At 44.6% G+C, this 12845-nt stretch overlaps 1 protein-coding gene across 4 annotated transcripts in view; it reads right to left on the bottom strand.

The window, feature by feature from the left end:
- Nucleotides 1–4942, bottom strand: part of LOC129863355 (mucin-2-like) — a 45482-nt gene extending 40540 nt beyond the window's left edge. For 2 of the 4 annotated variants that reach the window (XM_055935274.1, XM_055935275.1), the window contains exons 1-3: nucleotides 4801–4941; nucleotides 3664–3953; nucleotides 1–44 (exon numbers count right to left, since the gene is read on the bottom strand). The exon at nucleotides 1–44 is cut by the window's left edge and continues 149 nt beyond it. In XM_055935274.1, coding sequence (XP_055791249.1) covers nucleotides 1–44; nucleotides 3664–3829 — 210 coding nt within the window. In that variant the 5' untranslated portion in view covers nucleotides 3830–3953; nucleotides 4801–4941. Of the gene's footprint in view, nucleotides 45–3663; nucleotides 4765–4800 lie in introns of those variants that run through there. The other 2 variants (XM_055935272.1, XM_055935273.1) reach the window with 2 other exon arrangements.
- Between the last annotated feature and the right edge of the window lie 7903 nt (nucleotides 4943–12845).

Here is a 12845-nt window from a genome sequence, read left to right as displayed (position 1 = left end):
ATCTCCGTCCCTGCCCAGCAACCAGCTCACTTTTTTACTGTTGGCTACAGGAGACAAAAACACACTGGAGATATTACTGGAAGCAACAGAAAACAGACATTCTTGCCAAACTAGTAAAATCAATGATTTGTAATATTTATGTTCGTGTGGTAAACAGACAATGCTGGGCTCCTTTTATGGACAGCAGTGGAAGAGATGGGAAAAAAATAGAAAAGTCACCACATCCTTAAATAGCATGACATGGCAACATTGGTTTAAGGCTGAGAAATGTTCCTTCATGGGAATAAAGCAGCACACACACACAGACACGCAGAGTCGAGGACCAGTAGAGGCACTTATTCAGCCTACTTGACTGGAAATACCCTTCGCTGTTCTCATGTTGTTTATAAATATGTGTTTTTCGTATGTACTGTATATATTGTGATTGCTGCAAAAATGTATTGGCTCATTGACAAACGTTTTCTGAATCTGAGGGTTTGGGTTGAAAACAAGGAGAGGCACCCTTCCAGAGCAGACTACCAGTTAACTGGTTCTGCCAGCCCATCCTGTGGCAACGGCACCGCATTCCACCTGGGGCAAACCCCGACGACAAGTCCTGAACTACATGTACATATTACCTCAATTACCTCTACTACCTCGTACCCCTGCACATCGACTCAGTGCCCGTACTCCTTGTATATAGTCCCATTATTTTATTGTTTTACTATTTCATTTTACATTTCTTGTTCATACTTCTTAACTCAGCATTGTTGGTTAAGGGCTCGTAAGTATTTCACAAGTCTACACCTGTTGTATTCGGTGCATGTGACAAATACCATGACATTTTATTTCATTGTATTTTATTTGAAACCAGACCATTTTCTCAACACGCATTTACATGAATGGCATGTGGGACTTGGGATATGACTTCACACTTGTCAAACTGGTAAGAGGTGTGTCCCTCTTGACTCTTGGAACCATGTCCTTGTCACAATACTCCTCCTGTTACTTCACCCCTTGACTCTAACCACACCCCTCTCTAAAGACCCTCATAAACGCCAGGACTCAATCATATTCCTCCACATATTGAACAGATTGAAAAGCGAACAGTGTCATTTCCCATGTAGTACATACAGTACAGTAACCGGTATACTGTGGTACTTTCATGGAAGGACAGGTTTAGTTACTGTGGCAATAAGGTGGCCCGAGCTGCACTACATTCTATCATCTGCCACTAGCAAACGTCACCAGTCTGTCACGTTCTGTGCTCGGAATGGACAACACACACAGGAACACATAGTGGCGAACACATAGTGGCGAACACATAGTGGCGAACACATAGTGGCGAACACATAGTGGCGAACACATAGTGGCGAACACGTAGTGGCGAACACGTAGGGGTACTAACACACCAAAACATGTAGTGCAAAGCTGTCAAACCAGTTGTATATACTACATATTACAAATGACGCATGTACACATGCTACAGAAATGTAGGGACAAACATTCAGCAACACACTACTTACATACACCCCAAACTAAATGACCTAAATATAACTGAACAGATTAATAACACTAAACCACTAACACACATGGCCTTATGCCTCCTGCAGGCTTCCTACTCTGCCCACACTTCATTGTTGGAAGGCATGGACCTGTGGGCCTGGAGTCACTTCCTGCTTTGCACAGACACCCGGGTCCTGCGCTTTAACAGGCCCATATTTTCTTCTGCTTCACACCAACAACAACCAAAGTAGGTCTGCAACAACTGTGGCTACAACATATACTACAATGACGTCTCTAACCCTATGGTCCAGTGGTGTGTGTAACACTGCACTGTGTATCAGGGTGTGTGTGTGTACACAGCAGTGATCAAATTATATATTTTTTAAATTATGTTGCAGGAATGCTAATCTTATCTGTTTCTATAGAAATGATTTCAGAACATTCTGAGATGGTGACTTGCTGAAATGACATGGAACGACCCAGTGTGTATCAGGGGACCGTTGACTTGTAGTAATAGCTGCCCTGGTCGTTAGCCGATATAGAGGCCTCTGTTCTCCCTCCTCCCTGTCTGACATTCAGACACTCGATAATCAGTGCTTTGTTGTCAAATGTCTATTGCAGCCAAATCCAGACTTCCCCTGATCCTATTCACACGTCAAGCAGAATGAATGCAAAAACTGACATGTGCTACAGTGACCTACAGCCAGCCATCATAGACTCTGACACGCAGACTTAAAGCAGGCCAGCCTTAGGGGGAGGAAACCAGTGCGGTCACACATCCCCTTTTTCTCTCTCATATATATATATATATATATATATATATATATATATATATATAGAGAAGCTCTGTGATTTGTCTTGTGATCTCAGATTCCTTCTGTGGAATGTCAAGGTAAAGCACATTGTGAACCGAGTCATCATTACGACACAAATTCCTCACTCAGGGACTGGCTACTTGCAACCGAGAAAATGCAGACGGGCAAGATTTTCAGGATAGAAGGATAGAATTACAGAATAGAATTACAGCCTGCCTGCGTTTGTAGAGGTGTGCGTAATGACCCCTTTATTGCAGCTGATATACACAATAGAAGAACAGTTTAGTTCCTCTATAACATAGAAAATAACAGTCTACTCTCTGTGAAACACTAGCTGGCACTATTTCTGTCCATCGCATGTTCCTCTGTTCTGTTATCTTTTTTTTCCGGACACACACATTCCAGACATCAGGCCTCTCCCTTCACTGGGAACAAAATAATCTAAAGCAAAGCCCTGTACACACACACACAATCAGACATAATCAGACATAAGACATATTCTGATTAGACATTCTGCTCTGTTGTTGTTGTTGAGTATCAGATCTGCATGGCACCTGTTTCGGATGGTTGTTGTCTTACACTAAGATGGGCTTTGTGTTCACTGAGAAGGCCCCTTTAAAAACAATTGATTATTGAACCAACGATTTAATCAATTGTGGGTGAGTCAGCTGTAAGTATGTAATTTCCTCAAACGAGATAGCAGAGCCACATCCTGGTCTGGCAGTAGGACTACTCTTTCAGACATAGTTTACTGGAAGTGACTAGAAACCCGAGTTGAAGACCTCCTCCTTTCTCTCACCCCGGTGATGCTACACGAGGCAGGGCTACTTCCTCATATCCTCCAGTGTCCCTATTGTGACAGTAAATGGTAACCCTGGTAACTGCAGGTAGTCATTTGACAAAAGACACAAGTAGCCTTTTTAGCCATTACCTACTCTCAGGCCTGCTTAGCATAATATAAACAGGTAATGCCATCTCATTGAAACAAAGTGTACAACCTTGCAGGCAGACACCCACACAGAGGGCCTGCAAAATCAGCAGTTGATACTGACAACGTTTTCAGTAGACACATCATCACAGGATGTCTCTCAGAGGTAAACCACACACTTTCAGCGCAACTTCACATGGCAGCTCCCTATTGGTTAATCCACAGCAGAAAATACACCAACATATCTAAGACTTGTCTAATGTACCTGGCTTCAGAAAGACCAGGCGGGTAGGTTTCAATGGAACATGTTTGTAGGCTTATTTCATAAGCAGGTAATGATACTTTCTGGCACATAGGTACTATGGCTCCTGTCAGCCCCAGTATGTGAAGATGTAGTAGAAAAGGCAGAGGACAGTGAGTGAGAGGAGTTGGTACCTGTCTTTGACTTTGGCCTGTGGTCCGCTTCTTTCTCCTCACGTTCTGTCCAGCGCCGCACCTGCTCCTCTCTCATCTTCAGGAACAGGGTCTTCTTCTGGTCCTCATTTAGGGCCTCCAACACATCTGGGTCAATGTACATGTCCTTTAAAATCTGCTGCAGCATGGTGGCGGCGGTGGTGGGCTGGAAGTGGAGGGGTATTGTCCTGACTCCTTAAGCCAACAGTTTCCTGAAGATGAGTTGGTTTCTAAATGAGCCTCATGAGGAGAAGAAGAAGATCGGGCCTCGTCTGTCACAAACACACACACACACACACAAGCTAAAGACTACTTCCTCTGTCGTCCTCTGAGCCGACACTTCCTCCTCCCTCGACACACACACGTCAGTCGTCGTCAGCCCTCGTCAGGCAGCCATCACTGGGAGACTCTGCTTCAGGGAAAATGTTACATCACATCTGTCTGCACTGCAGATGATTGGCACTGCCTAGTCCCTACTGTATGCTAATCCTACTGCTGTCTTTAGTTATCCTAGACAGTTTTTCTTGCTTTGTTTTTTAAAATCTGTTCTCCTCTTAAGATGTCACTACTTACTGTCTTTTTTTTCATTTCTTAGTAATCTCAGTAATCTATTTTCCCCTCCATCAAACCCTGGTTTCCTCCCTCAAGCCATGGCAGGGCTCTGAGAGTGTGTCTGACTCTGGATGGGAACTGATTCCAAAGGAATGGGTGGGGTTTTTCCTCCTCCTTCACACACATCCCTTTCCAACCCCCCTTCCTTTTTTTCAAACTCCCAAGAGACAGCTGCTCCATTTTAACATGGCCGTTACTGGGCTGTAACCAAACTACAAGGTCACATCCCAGGACAGCATGAGCAGAACGCTGTTGTAGCAGAGGGGCTGAATGTACTTCACTAGGCATGGTGGTCATATTAACAATGGAAACAGCACAAGCAACACTTGGAGGGAGACAAAGGTAGCCGGAGAACTGAGAACTGTCACTGCTGGCAAACACATTGGTTTCTTTCTACTCAACGCTTAGTGGGGGGAAAAATGACAGAAAAGGAGATGGATTCTGTAATAGACAATTCAGCAGAATGTGTGAGAGAACGGATGTGTTATTTAAGTAGGATGTACTCACAGTGGGGGTGCAGATGCTCCACAGCAGAGTAACTATTCGAGCGAGTGTGCTTGTGTGTCCTCCTCCTTGCCTTTGTGTATGACTGAGCTGATGACATCACAGCATTCCATGAACTGTCTCTCACTCTCTCTCCGTAACACACACACACACACACACACACACACACACACACACACACACACACACACACACACACACACACACACACACACACACACACACACACACACACACACACACACACACACACACACACACAAATGATCTTGGTGAAAAAAGAAAGTCAGGAAACAGCTCAGTTACCCTAGCTGTAAAAGTAGTAACAGCATCCTGTTAGGCAGACAGAGAGAGAGAAATCAAAACAAGCTGCTGTTTGAAAACCATGTTTCTATTGCCCAACCAATTGGAAAGTTATTAAAAATGTATATTTTTCAAAAAATGTAATTGCACATTGTGATTTTACTCCTCACATTTCTCCTTCTCAAACTCAGCCTCTTTTCTTTTTTACCTAAAGCTCTAGCACTCCTCTTCCCCTGACTACACAGTTCCTCCCCCGACTACACAGTTCCTCCCCCGACTACACAGTTCCTCCCGTGACTACACAGTTCCTCCCCCGACTACACAGTTCCTCCCCCAACTACACAGTTCCTCCCCCAACTACACAGTTCCTCCCCTGACTACACAGTTCCTCCCCTGACTACACAGTTCCTCCCCTGACTACACAGTTCCTCCCCTGACTACACAGCTCCTCCCCCGACTACACAGCTCCTCCTCCCATAAAACCATAGCCCTCAGACCATTGGTCCGCTTCATCCCCCTCCACTCTACTACTCCTGTATAACCTCTCTATCGCTTTCTAAAAACCAAACTAACCAACAAAAAACACTTGATTCCAAAACACAACAACACATAGAATAAGATAAGTCTACAGTTGTCGTCTTCAGAAATGCCAATATCAATACAATAACCCACTTCAAAATCTAAGTAAATAGCACACTCTGGTGGTCAAACACCTAGGCCTGTAAATTAAGCTTTTTTTTCACCATATTTGCAATTGATCTGATTTAGTCACATCAGATTAGAAAAATGATATCAATAGGTTAAGCCCAAAAATTATTCAATTTAAAAAACAATAATGGTACATTTGAAATACAAACGATGGACTATTGTGCAGTAGGATTATTCAGTCTTCTGTATGCGGTAAAGCTTTCCTGTACTTACTTTGGTGGAAAACTCTGATAGCAAGTAGGCACCTGCTGTTTCCCAAATATACACTGTACTGAAATCAGTGGAGGCAGCTTTATGGAGGCATCACTCCTCAAGGTCCCTCACGTCACAGCGTAACAAATTGCTTTAACCAATTGCACCATCTGCTGGTTGTATTTGAAAAACCTACAGGGAGGTTTTATTTTCCCAGGTTATCAAATCAAATTTGGGCTTGTTTAAAAACAAAAGGTTTTCAGGAGCTCTGTTTGATGCAACCACTCACATAGCCATCTTGTACCGTCCCCCAAATGGTTCTCGGGTGTAGCATCATCATCCTTAAACTAACCTAGTCCCCTAATTGGAAAATGCTAAATGGACACTCGTGACCTGCAAACCGATATTTCATTTCAGAATTTTATAAAATTAGGGTCCCATTTTAGGCTATTTAGCAGACATGCTTATCCAGAGCGATTTACAGTAGCAATTAGGGTTAAGTTCCTTACTCAAGGGCACATCAAAATATTATTTTCAACTAGTCGACTCAGGGATTAAAACGAGAGACCTTTCAGTTACTGGCCCAGGGTTCTTAACCGCTAGGCTACCTGCCACGGGTTAGGAGCTTGGTTAAGGTCTGGCTAAAGATCGATGTTGGTTGTTTTGCAGGTCGGCAGTGTCCTTAAAGTCTCTTCCCCCCTAATCCAATAGTGTGTTATTGTGGCCTGCCATTCGGGGCATTCCTGCATGTGGTGATTCCTGTTGGTCAAAAGATTCAATAAAACTATTAACAGACTTTTTCGCCCCCGCCTCCCGTCTGCTATGTACCGGTGTCCTCAACAGGGACAAAACAGTGTCCTTCGCTCCCCTCTGCCGAACACCTGGCCTCTCCGTGAAGTAAAATAACATTTCATCAAATGTTATTGGTCCCATGCTTGGTAAAAACAGGTGTGGACTAACAGTGAAATGCTTACTTATGGTCCGTTCCCAACAACGCAGAAAGAAATAATATAAAAGCAATAACACGTAATAAATGACAAGTATTAATAGATACACAATGTGTAAGGCTAACTCAGCTATATATAAAGGGTACCAGTACAGAGTTGATGAGCAGGGTACGAGGTAATTGAGGTTGATACAGTGCATTCGGAAAGTATTGACACCACTTGACTCTTTCCACATTCTGTTACGCAAGAGCCTTATTCTAAAATGGATTAAATCCCTCATCAATCTACACACAATACCCCATACATTTTTGCAAATTTAAAACATATTCAAAACTGAAATATCACATTTATATAAGTATTCAGAGCCTTAACTCAGGACCTTGTTGAAGCACCTTTGGCAGCAATTACAGCCTGGAGTCATCTTGGGTATAACACTACAAGCTTGGCACACATGTATTTGGGGAGTTTGTCCCAGTCTTCTCTGCAGATCCTCTCAAGCTCTGTCAGGTTGGATGGGGAGCGTCGCTGCATAGTTATTTTCAGGTCTCTCCAGAGATGTTCGATCAGGTTCAAGTCTGGTCTCTGGCTAGGCCACTCAAGGACAGAGTTTCACAGACATTCAGAGACTTGTCTCAAAGCCACTCCTGCGTTGTCTTGGCTGTGTGCTTAGGGTTGTTATCCTCACCCCAGTCTGAGGTCCTGAGCACTCTGGAGAAGGTTTTCCTCAAGGATCTCTCTTGTACTTTGCTCCAATCATCTTTCTCTTGATCCTGACTGGTCTCCCAGTCCCTGCCGCTGAAAAACATTTCCACATGCTGCCACCACCATGCTTCACCGTAGGGATGGCGCCAGGTTTCCTCCAGACATGACAATTAGCATTCAGGCCAAAGAGTTAAACCTTGGTTTCATCAAACCAGAGAATCTTGTTTCACATGGTCTGAGAGTCTTCAGGTGCCTTTTTGCAAACTCCAAGCGGGCTGTCATGTGCCTTTTACTGAGGAGCGGCTCCATCTGGCAACTCTACCATAAAGGCCTGATTGGTGGAGTGCTGCAGAGATGGGAGAACCTTTCAGAAGAACAACCATCTCCACAGAGGAACTCTAGAGCTTTGTTAGAGTGACCATCGGGTTCTTGGTCACCTCCCTGACCTTCTCGCCTGATTGCTCAGTTTGGCCGGGCGGCCAGCTCTAGGAAGAGTCTTGGTGGTTCCAAATCACTTCCATTTAAGAATGATGGAGGTCACTGTGTACTTGGGGACATTCAATACTGCAGAAATCTTTGTGTACCCTTCTCCAGATCTGTGCCTCGACACAATCCTGTCTTGGAGCTCTACGGACAATTCCTTCGATCTCATAGCTTGGTTTTTGCTCTGACATGCACTGTCAACTGTGGGACCTTATATAGACAGATTTGTGCCTTTCAAAATCATGTCCAATCAAATTAATTTACCACAGGAGGACTCCAATCAAGTTGTTGAAACATCAATGATGATCAACGGAAACAGGATGCACCTGAGCTCAATTTCGATCTCATAGCAAAAGGTCTGAATACTTATGTAAATAAGGTATTTCTGTATTTTCTAAAAACCTGCTTTCGCAGTGTCATTTTGGGGTATTGTGTGTAGATTGACGAGGAATAAGGCTTTAGAATGAGGCTGTAATGTAACAAAATATGAAAAAGTCAAGGGTTCTGAATACTTTCTGAATGCACAGTATATATAAATAAATAAATAACTAGGAAAAAAGTAACAGAGAGTAAACAGTAGCAGCAGCGTATGTGATGAGTAAAAGAAGTAGGTACAAAAAGGGTCAATGCAAATAAACGCAGCAAAAAAAGAAACGTCCTCTCACTGTCAGCAGAGTTTATTTTCAGCAAACTTAACATCTGTAAATATTTGTATGAACATAAGATTCAACAACTGAGACAAACTGAACAAGTTCCACAAACATGTGACTAACAGAAATGGAATAATGTGTCCCTGAACAAAGGGGGGCGGGTCAAAATCAAAAGTAACAGTCAGTATCTGGTGTGGCCACCAGCTGCATTAAGTACTCCTCATGGATTGCACCAGATTTGCCAGTTCTTGCTGTGAGATGTTACCCCACTCTACCACCAAGGCACCTGCAAGTTCCCAGACATTTCTTGGGGGAATGGCCCAAGCCCTCACCCTCCGATCCAACAAGTCCCAGATGTGCTCAATGTGATTGAGATCCGGGCTCTTCGCTGGCCATGGCAGAACACTGACATTCCTGTCTTGCAGGAAATCACACACAGAACGAGCAGTATGGCTGGTGGCATTGTCATGCTGGAGGGTCATGTCAGGATGAGCCTGCAGGAAGGGTACCACATGAGGGAGTAGGATGTCTTCCCTGTAACGCACAGCGTTGAGATTGCCTGCAATAACAACAGGGTCAGTCCGATGATGCTGTGACACACCGCCCCAGACCATGATGGACCCTCCACCTCCAAATCGATCCCGCTCCAGAGTACAGGCCTCGGTGTAACGCTCATTCCTTCGACGATAAACGCAAATCCAAACATCACCCCTGGTGAGACAAAACCACGACTTGTCAGTGAAGAGCACTTTTTGCCAGTCCTGTCTGATCCAGCGACGGTGGGTTTGTGCCCATAGCCGACATGGTTACCGGTGATGTCTGGTGGGGACCTGTCTTACAACAGGCCTACAAGCCCTCAGTCCAGCCTCTCTCAGCCTATTGCGGACAGTCTGAGCACTGATGGAGGGATTGTGCGTTCCTGGTGTAACTCGGGCAGTTGTTGTTGCCATCCTGTACCTATCCCGCAGGTGTGATGTTCGGATGTACCGATCCTGTGCAGGTGTTACATGTGGTCTGCCACTGCGAGGACGATCAGTTGTCTGTACTTTCTCCCTGTAGCGCTGTCTTAGGGGTCTCACAGCACGGACATTGCAATTTATTGCCCTGGCCACATCTGCGGTCCTCATGCTTCCTTGCAGCAAGCCTAAGGCACGTTCCCGCAGATGAGCAGGGACACTGGGCATCTTTCTTTTGAGTCAGTAGAAAGGCTTCTTTGGTGTTCTAAGTTTTGATAACTGTGACCTTAATTGCCTACCTTCTATAAGCTGTTAGTGTCTTTACGACCGTTCCACAGGTGCATGTTCATTAATTGTTTATGGTTAATTGAACAAACATGGGAACCAGTGTTTAAACCCTTTACAATGAAAATCTGTGAAGTTATTTTGACTTTTACAAATTATCTTTGAAAGACAGGGTCCTGAAAAAGGGACGTTTCTTTTTTTGCTGAGTTTAGTTAAATAGTTAAACACATAGCTACCCGGACTAACTATTTAGCAGTCTTATGGCTTGAGGGGTAGAATCTGTTCAAGGTCCTGTTGGTTCCAGACTTGGTGCATCAGTACCGCTTGCCATGCGATAGCAGAGAGAACAGTCTATGAGTACTTGGGTGACAGGAGTCTGACAATTTTTAGGGCCTTCCTCGAACACCACCAGGTATAGAGGTCCTGGTAGGCAGGGAGCTCGTTCGCACTACCGTCTGTAGCGCCTTGCGGTCAGATGACAAGCTCTTGCCAAGAGGTGATGCAGCAGTCAAGATGCTCTCAATCGGATGTAGATCTTTGAGGATCTGAGGGCCCACGCCAAATATTTTCAGTCTCTTGAAGGGGAAGAGGCATTGTCGTGCCCTCTCATGACTGTGTTGCTGTTTTTGGACCATGATAGATCCTTAGTGATGTGGGCACTGAGGAACTTGAAGCTATCAACCCGCTCCACTACAGCTTTATCCTATAGTGCACGATCAGCTCCTTTGTCTTGCTGACGTTGAGGTGGAGATTGTTGTCCGGGCACCACACCACCAGGTCTCTGACCACCTCCCTATAGGCTGTCTCATCGTCATCAGTGATCAGGCCTACCACCTCCGTGTCATCTGCAAACTTAATAATGGTGTTGGAGTCGTGCATGGCCACGCAGTCGTGGGGGAACAGGGAGCACAGCAGGGGACTAAGCGCGCACCCCTGAGCGGCCCCCGTGTTGAGGGTCCAGGTGCCAAATTTAAAGAGACGTGTCAGTCCCAGGGTCCTTAGCTTAGTGATAAGCTTGGAGGGCACTATGGGGTTGCACGCTGACCTGTATTCAGTGAACAGCATTCTCACATAGGTGTTCCTTTTGTCCAAGTAGGAAAGTGCAGCTTGGAGTGCAATAGAGATTGTGTCATCTGTGGATCTATGGTGGTCTGGACGCTTGCCAGCTGGTCGGCGCATACTCTAAATACCTGTCCAGGTAATCCGTCTGGCCTTGTGAATGTTAAAGGTACAGTTGAAGTCGGAAGTTTACATACACTTAAAACTCGTTTTTCAACCACTGCACACATTTCGTGTTAACAACCTATAGATTTGGCAAGTCGGTTAGGACATCTACTTTGTGCATGTCAAGATAATTATTCTAACAATCATTTACAGACGGATTATTTCACTTATAATTCACTGTATCACAATTCCAGTGGGTCAGAAGTTTACATACACTAAGTTGACTGTGCCTTTAAAAAGCTTGGAAAATTCCATAAAATGATGTTATGGCTTTAGAAGCTTGGGACCACGCAGCCGTCATACCGCTCAGGAAGGAGATGCGTTCTGTCTCCTAGAGATGAACGTACTTAGGTGCAAAAAGTGCAAATCAATCCCAGAACATCAGCAAAGGACCTTGTGAAGCTGCTGGAGGAAACAGGTACAAAGTATCTATATCCACAGTAAAACGAGTCCTATATCGACATAACCTGAAAGGCCACTCAGCAAGGAAGAAGCCACTACTCCAAAACCGCCATAAAAAAGGTAGACTACGGTTTGAAACTGCACATGGGGACAAAGATCATTCTTTTTGGAGAAATGTCTTCAGGTTTGATGAAACAAAAATAGAACTGTTTGGCCATAATGACCATTGTTATGTTTGGATGAAAAAGGGGGAGCCTTGCAAGCCGAAGAACACCATCCCAACTGGTGCACTTTACAAAATAGATGGCTTCACGAGGCAGGAAAAGTATGTAGATATATTGAAGCAAAATCTCAAGACATCAGTCAGGAAGTTAAAGCTTGGTCGCAAATGGGTCTTCCAAATGGACAATGACCCCAAGCATACTTCCAAAGTTGTGGAAAAATGGCTTAAGGACAACAAAATCAAGGTATTGGAGTGGCCATCACAAAGCCCTGACCTGAGTTTAAATGTATTTGGCTAAGGTGTATGTAAACTTCCCACTTCAACTGTATGACTCACATTGGCTACAGAGAGCGTGATCACACAGTCGTCAGGAATGGCTGGTGTTCTCACGCATGGTCCAAACGAGCTTCAACGCCATACAACACTCCTTCCGTGGCCTCCAACTGCTTTTAAATGCTAGTAAAACTAAGTGCATGCTCCTCAACCGATTGCTGCCCGCACCCGCCTGCCCGACTAGTATCACTACTCTGGACGGTTCTGACCTAGAATATGTGGACAACTACAAATACCTAGGTGTCTGGTTAGACTGTAAATTCTCCTTCCAGACTCATATTAAGCATCTCCAATCCAAAATGTAATCTAGAATCGGCTTCCTATTTCGCAACAAAGCCTCCTTCACTCATGCTGCCAAACATACAATCGTAAAACTGACTACCCTACCGATCCTTGACGATGTAATTTACAAAATAGCCCACAACACTCTACTCAGCAAACTGGATGTAGTATATCACAGTGCCATCTGTTTTGTCACCAAAGCCCCATATACTACCCACCACTGCGACCTGTATGCTCTCGTTGGCTATCCCTCACTACATATCCGTCACCAAACTCACTGGCTCCAGGTTATCTTTAAGTCTTCGCTAGCTAATGCCCCGCTTTACCTCAGTTCACTGGTCACCATAGCAACACCCAC

The sequence above is a fragment of the Salvelinus fontinalis genome, chromosome 10, assembly GCF_029448725.1.
Source record: "Salvelinus fontinalis isolate EN_2023a chromosome 10, ASM2944872v1, whole genome shotgun sequence".
NCBI lineage: Eukaryota > Metazoa > Chordata > Actinopteri > Salmoniformes > Salmonidae > Salvelinus > Salvelinus fontinalis.
This window is presented reverse-complemented; position numbering and strand designations above follow the sequence as displayed.